Source organism: Stegostoma tigrinum, chromosome 26 (assembly GCF_030684315.1).
Source record: "Stegostoma tigrinum isolate sSteTig4 chromosome 26, sSteTig4.hap1, whole genome shotgun sequence".
Lineage (NCBI taxonomy): Eukaryota > Metazoa > Chordata > Chondrichthyes > Orectolobiformes > Stegostomatidae > Stegostoma > Stegostoma tigrinum.
In genome coordinates this window covers 42053377-42072762 of record NC_081379.1, presented here as the reverse complement: position 1 = coordinate 42072762, position 19386 = coordinate 42053377, and the positions used below count along the sequence as shown (strand labels likewise).

The window sequence follows — 19386 nt, the reverse complement described above, 5'->3', positions numbered from 1 at the left end:
GTAGCGGATTCAGGTCATCTTGTTAATTACACCAAATATAGGGGAACAGGAGGAGGAGGAGGAGAAGAGCTGGGATGGTAAGATATTACTTTGTTGCTCTGCTCTGGGCTGAAGTGAGCAACCTGTTGCTCACACTACTTGTTCTCAAGCTACTTCTGCAGTGACAATGCGAGTACAGATATTCTGGTCTTTAAGAAGCACATAAGAAAAAGATTCACTAGGATGCTATCCGGACTGGAAGGTCTAAGTTATAAGGAGAGGCTAGATTCGCTGGGATTTCTTTTTCCCTGCAGCGGAGGAGACTGAGGGGTCACCTTATAGAGGTCCACAAAATCATGAGGGATATAGATGAGGTAGATATCAAACAGCTTCTCCCACTGGTAGGGGAGTCAAACCTACAGGGTGTAGGCTTAAGGCGAGACAGGAGAGATACAAAAAGGCTCAGAGGGGCAATTTTTGTACATAGAGGGTGGACTGGGCTGCCAGAGGCACAATTTTGTTATTTAAGAAATATTTGGACAGGTACAGCCTGATACAGAAATCAATTCAATAACTAAAAGGCAAAGGCCCTCCATCAAGAACTGCCAAATTATAATCATACATTCATATCAAGTAATGAAGTTTGTAAAAAAAAAAATCATGATTCCTTATATTCAATTAAAAACATTTTTACGGCTCCCAAATGATCAGCATTAAATGTGCTGAGGAAGGCAGAGAACCTCCACATCAAGGTTTAAAGAGAAAACAAGACAGTTCCTCCTAAATCCCTAAATCACATCTTTCCTGACCCCAGTTTCCTTTCCTCAAAACCTCTGGCAATGTGATAACAATTTCACTCATTTATTAAGGATAAGAATGATTAGAAAGAATAAATATTAAGCACGTACACTTTTTCCTTGAATTCAAACTGAAAAAGATTATTAGTGATCTTTGCTCCACTCTGTCCTGAGAAAACAAACATCTTGTCCTTGCAGACAGCCACAGGAAAGTTACAGCATGAAGGAGGGATCTCTCCACTTTGCTCAATCTGAAAAACAATAGGCAATGTAGATATTTTGAGATTACAACTTACTGCACTGTTTTGAACATCCAAATTCTGCCAGGACTGTAAACTATTGCCTCTCATTCAGGTCATCTTTACACTTTCCTCTCAACCGTTTTAAAAAATCTACCCTATTTATAACCAGAAACACTACTGCCTCCGTTACAATCTTGATGTGAATAACCTGTTACCTCTTATTTGGTCAGGGGCATGAGTTTTTTATGATTCTTGCATGGATGTGGGCAACACTGGCAGGTTGGCATCAGTTACCTATTCCAAAACACTGAAAGGTGATTGAAGTTAGTTATATGTTCTGAAAGTTGAAAACTTTCCAATTTGATGAAGTTAAGTTGGTCATTGGGTCAAAGTATAACTTTGTAACAACAGTCTCCTTAGGAACTATAGGGCTGGTTATCTTTTTGTTTACACTGTATCCTCAGTTCTCCATTAATTCTGACGCACAGCAGGTGGCCCTGTCAACACACAGTAGACTGCATTTACTCAGAACACTAGGTGGAATCCAATTGTTTACAATCAAGTGATCACCTAACAAAGTCAAAAGTGGCACGCAAACAGCACCTGAGCAGGCACCCCAATAATTATTTAATATAGCCAATTAGATGGAATTTAGCTGTCCTAATAAGCCATCAGATGTCCCTGAACACCACGCAGGAAATCTGAAAATGTGTGAGATCACCATAAAGTGGTATTTATTGCACCTGGAGTACAAGTTTATAAGTTAACACAAATGCAACAAAGCTGAAAAGGAATACATACATAGAGAAGGCTGGATGTGTTAAAGGTAATTTGTCTGGAAACATGTTGTGGATGCCAGCAAATGATCTTTTTCTACTTGGACACAACATGATGAAACTGGTAGTAATAGTGGAATTTATCAGTGACTGATTAAGAGACTGTTGTACTTTTATCTGTTAGCTTAGGCAGCATAAATTAAGTACCATCCTTGTTAAATGTCAAAGCAGAAGTAGACAACGCTGAAATCTAAGTCCTAACTGGAATGGTGTTAAAGGAAAAATGCACTACAGCCTTAATTTTAACACAAAAAAAATTGATAAAGTTTGATAGTGGCTATAGATCAGCTTCTGTTCTTAATTTGTTGTTTGTTGCAGATGATAAGATGCCAATTTGGTAGATGTGACGTTAGAATCACAAGCGTAATATGTTTGTCCTTTGTTTCTCCATCTCCAGTGCATCTTGATCTTAATCTAATCTGCAGAATTCATAAGAAGAATTGATAATTGCTTATAATTGTGGTAGAGGTACTGTTTCTCTCTTTTCAACCCCAGCCCCAGACGAACAAAACAAAATTGGAGCTGGAATACATCGTTTGAAGTCAGGTAATCTTAAAACAAAATGTTGAAAATGGATTTTAAAATGGTGGACTGAGAGTACAGTGGATATTGCAGCTGCTCCTGAGATTTAGGCTTATTTCTCATAGATATTACATTTCAGCGGTGTAAGATTTTTAAATTTTTTTTGATTAAAAGTACATGAGTAAGAAATGTTTGGAAGGATATGGGACTAAGCACAGGCAGGTGGAACTAGTTTAGTTTGAGATTATGGTTAGGATGGATTAGTTGAACCAATGAGTCTGTTTTTGTGCTGTATTGACTGAGACAGAAAAAAAACTGTCCTTAATTCAGCTGAGTAGCTCAGACTTCACTTGGTGTTCCCTGTCATCAAACAGTTCATCCACACTTTCAGCCAACACATGAAAAAGGTCTGATGGCACAGATACTCAATAGCTGCTAGTGCCCATGAGACCAAGTTGCCAACAAACATTCCCTTCTCCAAGGAGGATAGGGGGAGAAAAACATGGAAACTTATTATTAAAGGTATTTGCTCATGATATGACTTATAAAGGCAATGATACTGAATGTAGATTCAACCTGAGCCTTGGTCTGCCCTATGGCAAGACATTACTTGTACATTTGCTTCAAAATGAATTAGCAGATCTCTGCACTCCCAAATAAAAATACTAGTTCATTCCCACTTACAAAGGTCAAGAAATGTATTTCGGAATCAAAAAGGAAAAATATACATTCAACAGGGTTCATGTACTGTACCTTTTCTTATCAAACAAAAAAGTGATTTTATTTCCACTCTATTGCTACATTTGACATGTCTTACCTCATCCCAGCATGCCATCTCTCTGTCCTGCAGGCCAATGGTCCACATGTCATTCAGCCTGAGAGAATTAAAACAAAAGTAAATTCAATTATTGGCAGCATTGTTAACATACCTTGTTAATCCAAAATGAGCTTCAAACGTCATTGGGTCAACAGTTAAAGTGAGTAGAAAGTCGGGGTTACAACATATTAGATTGGAAAAAAGACAAATTTATTAAGTTTTTAAAAAAAAGGAAACAAACTGAGTAGTACAGCCACAAAATTGTGGAGGTACCAATACTGTCGAACAAATGCAATCGAGACATAGCCAAGAAAATGAAATCCCCAAGATGGAGGAGGAAATTACAGTGGGAAGAAGAATAAATTGAACATGGTACATAGGAAAAATGAAATCACAAATTAATGGTGAAATATGCCACATACAGGTTAAAAAATTGTTACGCGGTGGAAAAGAAACAATTGAAACAAATTTGTTTGATCAAAAAGAAAGAAAAGGTTACTTTTGAGTTGTGGCAGATAGGAATAGATCAGATTGGAATATCTGGTTGGCTTGGACGAGTTGGACTGAAGAGTCTGCTTCCATGTTTTTTTCCCCTCCAGAATCCTTACAGTATGGAAGCAGGACATTCGGCCCATTGAGTTACACCAACCCCTCCGGAGAATTTCCCACCCAGAACCACCCTATTCCAGCATTGCTCACCCTAGATACTATGGGCAATTTAGCATAGCCAATCCACCTAACTTGCACATCTTTGGACAGTGGGAGGAAACCCATGCAGACAAGGGGAGAATGTGCAAACTCCAGTTCCTCCTTAATAAATTTGTCTTTTTTTCCATTCTAATATTTTGTAACCCTTTATGACTCTATCACAGGAACATGGTATTTAGGGATGTAGGAGATGGCCTTTCAGTCTGCCCCAGCATTCAGGAAGATCATGGCTGATTTGATTGTGGTCTCAGCTCCACTTTTCTGTCTGCCGCCATATCACCCTGGACTCAAATCCTGCATTCAGTATCTGGAGTCCTGTTTTTCTCAAAAATTGTGTACTTACTGAACACAACTGTAATATTATCTGTATGAAAACAAAGGAACAATCAGCAGATCAGTCTGCATTTGTGGAGAGGAGGTATGGTGAACAAGTGATAATTAATCAAAGACCCAAACATTAACCTGATCCTTTTTTCTTCACAGCCACCTACTCAGTAATTCAAACAATTTCGGTTTCTATTGGTTTTGTTTAGTATTTGTAGTCATTTTGCTTCCTGTATTATCATCAAATTTGCTGGTAATTACATTAATCAAAAGATCTATTATAATTGACATAGTGTTAGTTTGTGCAGATGTAGTTTATAGAAGTTATGCTAAAGTTCCACACTATACTGGCCAGATTATACTATGAGTACTGTGTTTAGGGCTGGATAACAAATGCACAGGCATAAAGAAGACAGATTCTAAATGCAAGGAAAATGAGTCCAGAAAAAATAGTTGAACTGAAAAGGTGGTTATGGGGGGAGAGGGAACATCAGGGTGTAAAGGTATTGCAAAATAAAGCCAGAAAACTATGTTAAAGAGAGACAAGACAGGTGGTGTAGAGTACTAAAATCAATGAAAGGTAATGTAAAAAGTAAATATTATTAAGAACTCTTTTTCTTGGGCAAATGAAAGTTTGGAACAGTCTTCTGGTTGCAGAAGAGGAAGATGAAATGATTCAAGGCATTCAGAAAAAGGTTAGATACCAAGCAGAATGCTTACGAGAAGGTCTAGTTTTTTAAAAAATAATCCTCCTCTGCTTTTATGTTTATGTACAAAGAACACTAAGGGTGTTGAGCTTTCAAACCATGAACACCAGGAAGTCTAATGAACATCCCAGACTTTCCCCAATCTTCACTGATAATATAAGGAGCGTCATGTGTGGGTGAGTGATGGCAAATCCATGAAGCAATGACAATGGAAATTTCATTCCTTTACGCTCAGTGTGTCAAGATGTCTCAAGAAAATAAAAAATCATTAATCTACTCAGGACAACAGCTTTTCAAAAAAAAGACTAGCTAAGCAACAATCATTGCATCAATTATGTGCTAGCTTTGCTCTACCACCTTCTATTTCACCACACATTCTGTGTGTTAGATTCTCACAGCTAGGGAGGAATGAAAGGAATCACTGTATTCAGACTATGACATTTCATAAAGATGTGGTTCATGAAGCTGCAAAGATCAACATATTTGCAGATTCCACATTCTGCTTAATATATAGGTTAGAGGAGAGAACCTACAGGATCAAGGAATAGATGAGTCATGCATTTGCTCCATTTAGATCACTCTTCTAGAAAATGTATTCCAGAGCCACTTGATTGAATAACTACACAGTTTTGCTCACTGTCTCAACGAATATCTAGGTACTGATCACTGTGAGAAATACTCCCAAAATGATTTCCTATTTCTGTTGCTGCTAGCTGCAATCAAGTGCTTGGGGTGGATTTTTAAAAGATTTAATTGACTTGATTCATATCTACATTTTAAAAGGTACCCCCTCATTTATCCCCTTTCAAAGCACATGTTTTTCAAAATGGTGCTTTGTCACCTACCTGGCCTGCATAGGGTAATATTTACTGATTGTGCACTGGATTTATCAGCTACCTCAGAACACACTGAACTGGAGTGGAAGTAAATTATCCTTAATCCTGAGGGACTGCCTAAGAAACAATAGGGGACATCCTTCTTTCTTTTGGGTGGTAGAGATTGCAGGTTTTGAAGACACTGTCGAAAGTGTACGCGATGTACAAGGTGCACAGCAGCAACTCACCCAGGTTTCTTCAACAGTGTCTTTAATGCCCGCAATCCCAAAATAAAAAGAGATGTCTCTTTTTCCCACTTCTTAGGTGGTATACAGGCTTTGGGGAGTCAGAAAGCAAGATATCTGCAGCAGAATTCCCGGCCTCTGAACTGCCCTTGTAGGCATAGGGTTGATTTAGTGGGCCCCGCTAAATTTCTGGTCAATCATGAGCCCCAGGAGAGATGGTTAGATTCTCACTTGGTACAGATGGTCATTGCCCAGCACTTAGTATTTTCCACTTATTAGCCCACTGCAGATCATGTCCAGGCCTCTGTGTATCTGAATACCAAACCCAAGCAAATTCTTGGCAGATACATTAAATATATTTTACCAGATTTTCAAATTCCTCTTAAGGCTGCAACAAACAATCAGTCTGGAAACTGAAGGTAATTTGACTGTTAAGTAAAGTCTTAGTGCATACAGTAACAAGCTTACCAGGCTGCGTCAAGGCCCTCACCCTGTCGTCTTGCGACATGGAGTAAATAAGTTTTTAATCAATTTTGACTTGATGCCTGTAAAAATCCAGCACTATTGATTTTTCTGAAGTCAATGTTTTAATTTAAACAAACAAGATAGCGTTTTTAAAAAAAACAATCTTACATTACCTGGCATTACCATCGTAGCCTGCAAATATCCAGAGTTTGTCGCTATAAACCGTGGCTCCGTGTGCTGATCTTGCAACTGGCAGCCTACATTAAAAAGACATTTTGCAGTTGAAGAATTTTCAGGTAGTAAATTAGTAAAGAATAGGCTATTAGCTATGCAGCATTAGTTAAACAGAATGAAATATTCATCCAGCAATGAATTCACATCAGTGGGTTACAATGGGTCCAGTTAAAGTTGAAATTAAGAAATGGAAAGATTCAATAAAACATCATTAAATCATCTATACAACGCATTTACTGTTTTTAAACTGTTTCATGGCAGTTTCCTATTTAATTTGCTGAGTCATATGATGTCATTAAGTTATTAGGGTGATAAAATTGTTATTCACCCGTCTGCTTGATCAATTAAAGGTGATGTGCGGTTGACTTCAAACATAATTGTTACAGCATAGGAAAGGGCTTGATTAGATCACATCATGACAAGACATCATCCACCGCCCATACCTTCATGCTAATTAGTCTCCTTCAGAATGACAAGCAAACAAATATTACCTGCCCTCGACTTTCCATTCTGTCCACTGGCCTGTGGCAAACTTGTACTCAAACAGATCATTCTTGTTCTGCAGGTTGGAGTTGGAATAAATGTCTCCAGTGTAGCCACCTATACAGGAAGGGGTAAGTCAAAGTCACTGCTGAATTGCAGGCAATTCCATCTACAGAGTATTTCTTCCTCTTTTAGACTGCAGTACTTTTTGAAATGGGCACAGAATGCAATTATTCTTGTCTTAGTAGTAGCATTCTCACTTCATTGAGAAGACCAACTCCAAAGCTTTGAACATAAGTATTAGTTAATGCTTCAGAGTAGTAGAAAGTACTGCATTGTCACAGATGCAGACTTCAAATGAAAGATTAAATTGAAGCTCAATGCCCCTGTTTTATGGGCGCAAAAGATCCAAGGCATTATTTGAAGAAAAGCAGGTAAACTCTCCAAGTCAATAGTCATCTCAATATTTACCCTTAGTGTTTTCCTATATTTCAGTTTCAAAGTACTTGACTAATACATCCTAAAACGCATTTCATAATGGAAGCGCTTGAACTATACAAATCCTTGTCTCCTTTACAATGAGTTATTCAAACTGTATTAAAACAACAGAAACATAATTTAAGATACTTTCTTGGCTGAAGGTGTAGATAAGCCCACTAAGTGTTGCAATGTTTAGTAACGATTTGGTAGAAATTTCAGTGTAGCAATTGTCCCTAGTGAGTAATTCTGCTCTCAATACTAATGAATCAACTCACTGCCTCACACTAAGGCTGCAACGTTTACTCAAGAACACAAAAAGACTAATCAGGAATCACTATTTCAGCAAGTTAGGATAGTAAAGGCAAGATTCAGACCGCCCTCCATTGTCCCACTGATATTTGCTTTTGTACAGAGCAAAGCACAGCAGCTTTTGATTCATGTGTTAAAATTAGGTCTTGAGCCACCTCCTGTCAATAACTGTTCTACAAAAGCCCTACTGCTTTCGATTCACTGCTGTCTGTATTGTAGATCCATCAGCAATCCAATCCTGGTAACATTTAAAAAAGAGAGTTAGGCTGTGGTCTACAACACCATATTCCTGGAATCCTACTGGTTGTACAACTGTACAGAAAATTTAAATCAGGATCAGAACCTTATTTGGAGGCATTCTCTCAAATGGGAAAGTGGACATGAAGAAACAGTAATCTGTGGGCAAGGATGGGTCATCAACTAAGAGAGCTAATATTTCAATGCCACTAATACACCTATGCCACAATTGTTTTTCACTGGTTGATGAGCACTTCCGTTTTCTAAAGCTGGCCAAGGCATGAAAGTGAAAGGGAAGAGGAACATGTGAAGCAAAGGGCCGCAGATTCATGTGATTATATTTGTTAATTTTGAACAATGACGACATATTTAACATTGATATTCATGTTGAAATACGTTACGCAAAAACAAAATTCCACAAATCCCTGGAACTCTGTCTATGGAATCATAGAATCCCTACTGTCATGACTTACCAAACACAAACATGCTGCTTCCATACACGACAGCTGAGTGATGGTACCTAGGTGCAGGTGGAGTTCCTGTTGTGAAAGCCCTGATAAAGAAAGTCAGAAACAAATTACAGCGGCACGGTGCTAGCACTGCTGCCTCAGAGGTTGGCACACAAGTTCAATTACACCCTCAGGCGACTGTCTGTGTGGAGTTTGCACATCCTCTCCTTGTCTGCATGGGTTTCCTCCCACAGTCCAAAGACGTGTGGGGTAGGTGGATCGGCCATATTAAATTGCCCATAGTGCCCAGGCATGTTTAGGTAAGGTGGGTTAGACATGGAAAAATGCAGGATTAGGAAAATGGGTCTGGGCGGGATCCTTGTCAGAGGGGCAGTGTGGACTTGTTCGGCCAAATGGCCAGTTTCCACACTGTAGAGACTCTGTAAAATAAGCATAGTTTTCAATTTTACCAGAAGCTTTTCTTTAAACTAAAATCAGCAAGAATAAAGTTAAGCGTAGAAGAGCCAAGCTCTGAAATACACACATTGGAATAAAAGCTGAAAATTACTAATAAGTTGTCAAGTAATGGTTAGCAGTCTGGACTTTGAATCCAGCAGCCTAAGTTCCTATCTCAGTGGGACATCAACATATTGGGGTGGCAAAGCGGCTAGCAGTGCTGCCTTGCAGTGCCGGGAACAAGGGTTCAATTCCACCCTCAAGCAACTGTCCGGGTGGTGGTTGCACATTCTCCCTGTGAACGTGTGGGCTTCCTCCGGGTGCTCTGATTTCGTCCCACAGTCCAAAGATGTGCAGGTTGAGCAGATTGGCCATGCTAAGTTTCCCATCATGCCCAGGGATGTGTAGGTTAGGTGGATTAGACATGAAGAATGCAGGGTTACAGGAGAGGATTGGCAGGGGCTGGGTGGCTTGATCTTCAAATGATCAGTGATGGGCTGAATGGCCTGCTTCCCCACTGTAGGGATTCTGTGATATTCTATGAACACTTTTAACAATAACTTTAATTCAGTCAGCCATCAAAAACTAGTATTCAGATTATCTGTAGTTAATGGGCAAACATCATACTGTCTACTCATAGCGCTAATTAAAGCTGACTAAACCTCACTGATAGTATGACTTCTTTCCACCCAGAGGAACAGGAATAGGTTATTTGACTGTCAAGCCTTCCTGGCCTTTCATTACGATCAAGGCTGAACAAACACTCCAACTGCTTTTTGCCCATCATTCCACATAAACCTGCATTCCACTGGAAATCAGAAATCTATCACTCAATATTCCTTGAGCATACCCAAATGTTTAGCCTCTACAGCCCTCTGTGGTAATTAATTCAAAGATTCACAACCCTCTGAGTAAAACAAATTTCTCTTCATCTCTGACGTAAGCGGCACCCCACTTGTTTTTAATTATTGCCCTGATTCTGGACTCTCCAGCCAGGCAAAATATTTATCTATTATTTGATTATTTCGCAAATTGCAATGAGATCACTTTTCAGTCTTCAAATTTGGCCCAGTTTGCCAAATCTCTCATTTAAGGGCAGTCCTGCCATCCTGGGAACCAGTCTGGTAAAGCTTCAAATTAAAGCAAAATACTACAGATACTCAAATTCTGAAATAAAAACAGACAATGCTGCAGTATTTCAACGAGACTACCAGCTACTCCGTGTCCAGTATGACTCTTCCTTGGAACTCTGGGCTTCCATCAGACCTGCTCAGTTTCTCCAGCTCTTCCTGTTTTTATTTCAGGGAGAGCCTTTGTTACATCATGTGAAAAATGAAAGAATGTTATGTTCCTTAAATACACAAGTGAAAACAGATCCCAGTTTGCAAAAATATCCTAATGCAGAGATAATCTTGATGTACTTCATGTGATGATACACCAACTTTCATTAATATTCTCCAGATATCAAAACGGAGCTCAAGGAAACAGCGAATCTTTAACAGTGGAGCAGATGACTGAGTGGCAGTCAGAAATCAATTCAACATCTGGATATTTTATGCTGAATGGATATATTAGACCTAATCACCATGCAAGTACCCTTACTCTTCTCCATTCATAGACATGATGATAATGGAGCCCCTGGGTATCTTATGTTTAAGATCTGGAACTCCATTCCAAAATACATTGATTCTACCAAATTTTTTGGACATCCCCCTAATTACTCTCTTCCTGTCAGAACCCATTTCCACTTGCCTATCAGAATTCCATTTCCTCACACCTTGGGCTTTTCTTTTCCACTCAGGACAGTCTATAAATGGATAACATTGCTGTACAAACCTGCACCAAGAGCAGTCCTTCACGTCAAATCTTAACAGGTCATTTAACATATTCTTCCTACAGAAAAAGAAAACAAAATTGAAAGATTGTTTAACTTTTGCTTTCCTCAGATTCCTCCTTGCTCCACAATACCAATTGAAGCAATGTCTTTTGTGCATTTTTGTCGTACAACTGTACAAAAATTAGTGTTGAATTGTGCCAGGAGCTGTATAGCATCCACAAGTGATAAATAGCATCCTTGCCAAACTATTTAATTGACAAGATAATAAAATGTGAGGCTGGATGAACACAGCAGGCCAAGTAGCATCTCAGGAGCACAAAAGCTGACGTTTCGGGCCTAGACCCTTCATCAGAGAGGGGGATGGGGAGAGGGAACTGGAATAAATAGGGAGAGAGGGGGAGGTGGACCGAAGATGGAGAGTATTACAAGAGAGTTGCAATGGGAGAGAGATTCCCTGAGGTTGGTCCGGAGGGAGGAGGGCAACTTCTTCAGGTTAGGCATCCCTGGAAGAGGCTTCGCAGTGAGGTTAAAATAGTATCAGAGATAATGGGAACTGCAGATGCTGGAGAATTCCAAGATAATAAAATGTGAGGCTGGGGAATCTCTCTCCCATTGCAACTCTCTTGTAATACTCTCCATCTTCGGTCCGCCTCCCCCCCTCTCCCTATTTATTCCAGTTCCCTCTCCCCATCCCCCTCTCTGATGAAGGGTCTAGGCCCGAAACGTCAGCTTTTGTGCTCCTGAGATGCTGCTTGGCCTGCTGTGTTCATCCAGCCTCACATTTTATTATCTTGGAATTCTCCAGCATCTGCAGTTCCCATTATCTCTGATACTATTTTAACCTCACTGCGAAACCTCTTCCAGGGATGCCTAACCTGATGAAGTTACCCTCCTCCCTCCGGACCAACCTCAGGGAATCTCTCTCCCATTGCAACTCTCTTGTAATACTCTCCATCTTCGGTCCGCCTCCCCCTCTCTCCCTATTTATTCCAGTTCCCTCTCCCCATCCCCCTCTCTGATGAAGGGTCTAGGCCCGAAACGTCAGCTTTTGTGCTCCTGAGATGCTGCTTGGCCTGCTGTGTTCAACCAGCCTCACATTTTATTATCTTGGAATTCTCCAGCATCTGCAGTTCCCATTATCTCTGATACTATTTAATTGGCAAGTTGGCTTTTTTTTTATTGGCAATTGTTTGATTTCCAATGCTTATCACAAAGTCTTTTTCCAAGGATGATGACTTCAGCTTGCACAAGGGGGCACAGCTACAAATTGAGGGGGTGATAGATTTAAGACAGATGTCAGAGGCAGGTTCTTTACTCAGAGTGGTAAGGGCATGGAATGCCCTGCCTGCCAATGTAATTAACTCAGCCACATTAGGGGCATTTAAACAGTCCTTGGAGAAGCATATGGATAATGATGGGATTGTGTAGGGGAAGGGGCTTAGATTAGTTCACAGGTCAGCGCAACATCGAGGGCTGAAGGGCGTGTTCTGCGCTGTATTCTTCGGTGTTCTATGTTCTATTTAAAAATGATACAAAAAGGTCTGGTCTTTTGCATCCATTAATATGCCGTTATGCTTTGGGTGTGCATGAATTTCATTCATGTTCTTGGCTTCTATTTACAGCTATGGAAAAGTCATTTTTTTTCATATTTAATCTTGATGGAATGGGATTATTCTATTTTAGTTAGCAGCTAAGCACACTAACATATAACACCTTATTTGCGCCAATGAAACAATCTTCAGCACTGAACGTTTCTAAAAGCTAATTTAGTACTGGGTTTGAAGGCAAGCCTAACTGATAGGATGAAATCTGCTATTAACTGCATCGAGTTTAGGACACACCAAATTTAAGTACATGCAAAACCCATAGCAGAAATTAAAATTTTACAAATCTCTTTCAAACAGTACAAATGAAAGCATTTAATGCAATGTTTAAGGAGCTTACTATCCAATTACCTTTACAGTTACCTCATGGAAGTGAAGTTTTATTTTCCATGTAGCCTATACAATAACCGGTCTGCAAGTGCCTGACGATAACCCATCAGTTAACGTTCATAACAAAGCGTGAAGCTGGATGAACACGGCAGGCCAAACAGCATCTCAGGAGCACATAACACAGTTGAACAAAATTACGGAACTTAGCATATATTTACTCAAGTTTCACGACTTTTACTCTAATAAAGTACTAGCTCTTGCAATAACGTGCTTTAACCACACCTACTAATATTAGAGTCATCTATTTTGAAAATGATTTCACAGGTCTCAGCTAGTCTTTCCCAGCTGTGTAAAGTACAATAACAGGTATAGTACATGTCACTGCACCATATGAAACCCTGCTCACTGGATCTATAATCATAACACATTATATTGAGTCGACTTAACACACTTAACAATGACTGTTTTTGGTGGTAAAATTGTCTGATATTTTCATGGTGCATTTTAAAAAATTATTGTCTCATTTTTCTTAATAGAATGAGTTCAGCACGTACCCATTGTCTCCTCCAAACACATAGATTGCATCCTTATAGGCCACAACAGTATGCTTGCTTCGTCTGAAGAAAGAGAATATACAGGAACAGCATTAGTGAATAACATAACTAAATAATTAATTAAAACTCACTAAGGCTGACAGCACAGGTTATGCATCAAGGCTTCAGCATGTAGGATCCCGAGATACCAGAGTGATTCGGGACAAACACATCCGCAGTTGGTGTTTGAAAATGAAACAGCCTCAGCTCAGAGTTTATATGATGGAGGCTGAACAACAGACACTGCAATGAATTGGAGATGGGGGAGAAGTTACCTAGACTCCTTGTACCAGAAAGCAGTTGCACAATTTAGGGTCCCCTGATTCGGTGGTCAGAGGCCACTAAGAGTGCGACTACAAGTGAGGAAGGAAGACTCCCAGGGCAGGTGTGTGAAAGTTTATGAGTCTCTGCCTCTGTATTTATCTAATAGGCTTAAGGTTCTCTCAGTTTGCTAGGAATGAGAGCAGGGTTGAAAGGTGAATGTATAAAGTGACCATGGCATTTCATATCAGGCGACATTCGGGTGGGAGAGAGGATCAACAAGGAGCACAATGCCCGAGAGGGGACAGTACAGTGAAGAAGACTGACAGCAGCCTCTGCAGCAAAGAGCAGGAGCTCTGACAGCTATCCGCCCAGTGCTAGAGGTTGAGACATCTACTTAGGGTTAGAGGGGACCTATTAGTGAGAAAGGAATTATCTAGTTGTCATGAAACAAGTAAATAGAGAGAACTAGGAACAAGGTTCTGCATAGAAAGTATGAGGAACTAAGTACTAAATTACAATGTCAAACCGCCAAAGGTTATAAAATCTGGATTATTACCTGTGCCACGTGCAAACTGGCATAGGGTACAGAAAGGGTGAACAGTGAAAATGCACTTAAGTGGAAGAAGTGGGTTCTGGTTCATAAGGGTCAAACAGAAGTGGAGGCTGTACCCTTGGGACATTCAACACCTAGACAGTGCTGGGACCAGTGTTCTTGTAAAACCCAGAAAAGCAGTGTGCTTTAAACTAAGCAATGAAGGCGAGGGATCAAGTACAGAAACATGTGGTGTATCAAAGAGTACAAAGTAAGAGAGGAAGATTTTAAATGGGAAATGAGGGTCAGAAATCGGCAGAATAGGGCAGCCGGAGAAAAGCCCTAAAAACGCACCAACCAATAACAGACGTCTCAACAAAGAAAAAATCTGGAGGCTCTATATCTGAATGCATTTTCTCACACATTAAACAAAATGCTAGTGCAATAAAAACAAAGTGCTGGAGAAACTCAGCAAATCTGGCAGCATCCACAAAGACAGAAAAAGAGTTAACATTTATAATCCAACATGACACCTCTTCACTCCGAAGACTGATCAATAATGGTATATTTCAGAATACTCAGAATATTAAGAAAAATTCTAAAGGGAGGACCCATCAACTGTGGCCTTTGAGAAAGGTCCCTCATGGCCATCAGATACAAAAGGTGAAGTCAAATGAGATTCATGGTGAAGGTGGATAATAATAACAGGTTTAAGAGGCATCTTGACAGATATACGAATAGTTAGGGAATAAAGGGTTAAAGGCCGTGTAGAAGTGATAGGTTTTACTTTAGAAAGGCATCATGTTTCGATGCAGTCTTGGTGGGCTGAAGGACCTGTTCCTGTGCTGTACTGTTCTTTGTTCTTTTTGGTTAACAAAACAAGTTACGGAAAGTATTATAATTAAGGCAAAAGCTGCACAATGATAAGTGACTGGTTAGAATATTTAAAAAAAGCTAAAAATGGCAAGAATAACACAGAGATCGGAATAAAAAGAGTAAGCCAGATAGAAATGTAAAAATGGATAGCAAGCATTTCAACAGCTACTTACAAAGAAAAGAGTAAATAAAATGGGGGGAGGGGAGAAGTCCTCGAGAGCAGAATGAGTTAAAAGTGGATATAGTAAAGAAATTGTAACTGTAATGCTTCTGCCTCCACTATAGAGGATACAAAAATTCCAGGCATAGCTGTAAATCTGTAAGATGGAAGGGAGAGAGGTAGTGGGTAAAATTACAGTAACGAGGGAAGTGGTACTAAGCTAACTAATGCAGCTACGGGCTGACAAATCTCTGATTCCAAACAGAATTCATCCTAGGGCCTTACAAGAGGTGACTAGTGACGTACTTGATGAAATGGTGCTAATTTTCCAAAATCCCAAGATCAGAAAACAAGCCATCAGACTGGGAAGAAGCAAATGCAACCCCTATATTCAAGAAGGGAGGGAGACAAAGAGTGTAAAGTAGAGGCCAGTTAACTTGACATCTGTTGTGGGGAAGGCGCTAGAATTGATTGCTGAAAGGAGTCATAGCTGGGCACTTAGAAAAACTCAAGGTAATTGAGAAGTGTCAGCATGCGTTTGAGAAAGGTAAATCATATTTTACCAATAAATTGAATAATTGCACAAGACTGGAACAAGTCCTGCCGTCCACCAAGATTATGTCAACACATAATTAAGAAACTAAGTTTTAAAAATTAATAATTTGAAGGAGTAACAAGCACTGTTGACAAAGGGGAGCCCATAAATGTTCTGTATTTGGATTTCATGATGTAGGGATAACATACCAATGTGGACAGAAAATTAGTTGGTGGCCTGAAAACAGGGAGTATGCATCTTTGTCAGATTAGCAAAATAACAGTCATGCAGAGGTCTGCACTGGGATTGTCAAAGTATCTTTGAATTTCTTTCTTAACAGCAAAAGTGACTTATCTAAATGCATGCCCAATTTGTATTAATCAAACGACCCGCACAGTTAATTTAAAAAATGCTACCTTGTGCATGGCAAATGCACAGACTGAGAGGCAAGGCCACATGTCTTCAAATGAGCATTGCTCATGGTGACATTATATCTGGCCCTGAGAAAGTGAGACCAAGAGATCATGTTTGAGGCGGTGGTGGTGAGCTGCCTCCTTGAAACAAAAAAATGGAAGGCAGTCCATGAGCAAGGAGATTCCAAGATTTTAAGCCAGAGATAATAAAGGAACAGTGATATAGTTCCAAGTCAGGATCATGAGTGAGTTGGAAGGAACTTGCAGGTATGACGTTCTTATGAATCTGCTGCCATATCCTTCTAATTGTGCAACTGGAAGGAGCCTTGGTGAATTTCTGCAGTACATCTTATAGCTGGTGCACTGAACTTTGGTGGTGACAAGCCTCTTGAATGTTATTGGAACAGTATTCATCCAGGCAAGCATGGTGCATTTTATCACACTCCAGACATGGTTTGGGGAGGAGGCAGGTGGTAAGTTAATCACTGCAAGGTCCCTAACTCTGGCTTGCTCTTTTAACCACTTAAATAGATACTCCAGTTCAATTTCTCAATGGTAATTCCCAGGACATTGATAGTGGGGGATTCAGTGATGGTAATACCACTAAACGAACTATAGTTAGATTCTTTCTTGTAGGAGGTGCTTATGTAGCATGAACGCTTTTGCCAGTTGTTAGCCAGAACCTGTATATAGCCCAGGTCTTGTTGCATTTGAACATGAACTAGTTCAGTGGTAACACGGTGATAATGGCATTGAACTGGCACTCCTGAATCCCAGACCAAAGCTCTGAGGTCATAGGCTTGAATCCCACCACAGTAGTTTGAGAGATTTGAATTCAATGAAAATATCTGATAAGTCGTGAATGGCTGAATATTGTTCGCTGATGGTTGCACATCCCCACTTCTGACCTTATGATGGAGGGAAGGTCATTGATGAAACAGGTGAAGATGGTCTGGCCTCGGCCTTGGCCTCAACCGTTTGAAATTTCTGCACTGATCTCCTGGAGCTGAGATGACTAGCCTCCAACCACCTTACTTTGCAGACTATCAGTGGACAGCTTTCCCTGATTCCTATCGACTCTAGTTGCTAGCATTCCTTGCTGCCACAGTATAATAGGGTCTTGACATCAAGGGCAGTCACTCTCATCTCTCCTTTAGCTCAGCTCTTTTGTCTCGAATGAGACTGGGAGCTGAGTGGCTCTGACAGAACCCGTATTGAGTGAAGACAAACAGGTTGTTGCAAGTCCATCCATCACTTTTACTGATGAAGAGTAGACTGCTGGGGCAGTAGTTAGCCAGTTTGCAATAGTCATACTTTTTTTGTGTGTACACAGGACATAGCTGGGCAATTTTCCATCATGTTGGGTAGATGCCAGCTACTGCTGATGTAAAAGAAGGCAGCTCACCACCGCCTTTTACAGGGAAAGGAGACATGGGCAATGTTTGGGCCAGCCAAATCCCACCTGGGGGTTTCTGTGGAGTTACTGATAAATCCTTTGAACAAGGAGGTCTTTATTTGGGATTAATGATGGATTTGAAGGTGTTTATGGGGATTATTCATTGTTTGCGATGGACCAGAGGAGTTTATAGGGGGAGTATGCTTTAATGTGAGGCTAGTGAGAGGTGATTTCTGGAAAGGGATATATGAAGTGGGGGGGGGGGGTGGAGGTTGGATAATTAGAAGAAATTAGTGATTGAGAGGTTCGAAGCCGGTCGTAGTCCCCTCTCCCCCGCTCTCTTTACCTGGCCCCCACAAACTCATCGCAGGGCGGCAGCCTCCTCCAGCGGTGCACCGTCTCGAAAGGTCCGAAATTTAGCGTCAAATACTCGACACTGTCCGAGCAACTGTGGTCGAAATCCACGCTCGGGGCCACTTTCGACTTCCCCTCCATGGCCCCAGAGAAAACAGAATCCAGCTCGGACGCCGCCACTTCCGACGCAACCGCCTCGCCTCAAAGAGACATCAGGGCTGAAAGCAGGGAAACAACCGCCGCCCCCAGCCTCGGCCTGGGCCTTTGTTCGCGGGGCACGCTGGGAAATGCAGTTCTCAATGGCACTTACTCCTTGACTCAATGGGAAAAGTTCACATGAAAGGACTACAACTCCCCGAATACCCCGCGTAGACAGCGGCTCCCACGCGCGTAGTAGGAGGAACTACAACTCCCATAGGGCACCGTGACGTCAGCCAGCCTCCGACCAGAAATGTATCGGTGGTGACATATGGAAATGAATGAATGAAAGAAACAAACCAACTGTGGGACACTGGAAACCTGAACCAAAACAGAAATTGTTGGAGAATCGTGTTCTGAAGAGTCACTGGAACCGTGTTGGTTAAGTCTGTTTTCTCTGCACAGATGGGGCCAGACTTGCTGAGTTTTTGCAGCAATTTGTTTTCTTTTATTCATTAGTGGGACATGGGCGTCACTGGCCAGCCAGCATTTATTGCCAATCTCTAGTTGCCCTTCAGAAGGTGGTAGTGAGCTGCTTTCTTCAACTGCTGCTATCCATGTGCTAAGAGCCACAACCCCCCAAAGGAAGGAATTTCAGGATTTTGACCTCCTGACAGTGAAAGAACAGGGATATATTTCCGAATCAGGATGGTGAATGCTTGGAGGGGAACTTTCAGCTAGTGTCGTTTCCTTGTACCGACTGGCCTTGGTTCTAGATGGAAGTGACCGTGAGTATGGAAGGCGCTGTCAGAGGATCATTGATGAATTTGTGCAGTGCATCTTGTAGATAGCACACACATCTGCTACTGAGGGTTAGTAATGGAGGGATTGTGGATGTGGTGCCAGTCATGTGACTGCTCTGTCCAGGATAGTCTCAAGCTGCTTGAGTGTTGCTGTAGCTGCACCCATCCAGGAAAGTGGGGAATATTCCATCACACTCCTGACTTGTGTCTTGTAGGTGGCAAATGGGCTTGTGTAGCCAGAGGGTGAGTTCTTTGCTGTAAGATTCCTAGCCTGTGACCAGTTCTTGTGGCCACTGTATTTAAATGGTGAGTCCAGCTGAATTTCTAGCAAATTGTAACTCCCAGCATGTTGATAGTGAGGGATTCACTGATGGTAACCCCATTGAATGTCAAGTGACAATCGTCAGATTGTATTTTATTGGAAATGGTCATGGTTGGCATTTGTG

At 40.9% G+C, this 19386-nt stretch overlaps 1 protein-coding gene across 2 annotated transcripts in view; it reads right to left on the bottom strand.

Annotated features, from left to right (window-relative positions):
- The window catches only part of lztr1 (leucine zipper like post translational regulator 1), a 69766-nt gene extending 51512 nt beyond the window's left edge, over window positions 1–18254 (bottom strand). For both annotated transcript variants that reach the window (XM_048556335.2, XM_059655128.1), the window contains exons 1-8: window positions 17992–18254; window positions 13431–13493; window positions 10942–10998; window positions 8674–8753; window positions 7183–7291; window positions 6631–6714; window positions 3194–3251; window positions 888–1027 (exon numbers count right to left, since the gene is read on the bottom strand). In XM_048556335.2, coding sequence (XP_048412292.1) covers window positions 888–1027; window positions 3194–3251; window positions 6631–6714; window positions 7183–7291; window positions 8674–8753; window positions 10942–10998; window positions 13431–13493; window positions 17992–18140 — 740 coding nt within the window. In that variant the 5' untranslated portion in view covers window positions 18141–18254. The remainder of the gene's footprint in view (window positions 1–887; window positions 1028–3193; window positions 3252–6630; window positions 6715–7182; window positions 7292–8673; window positions 8754–10941; window positions 10999–13430; window positions 13494–17991) is intronic.
- Between the last annotated feature and the right edge of the window lie 1132 nt (window positions 18255–19386).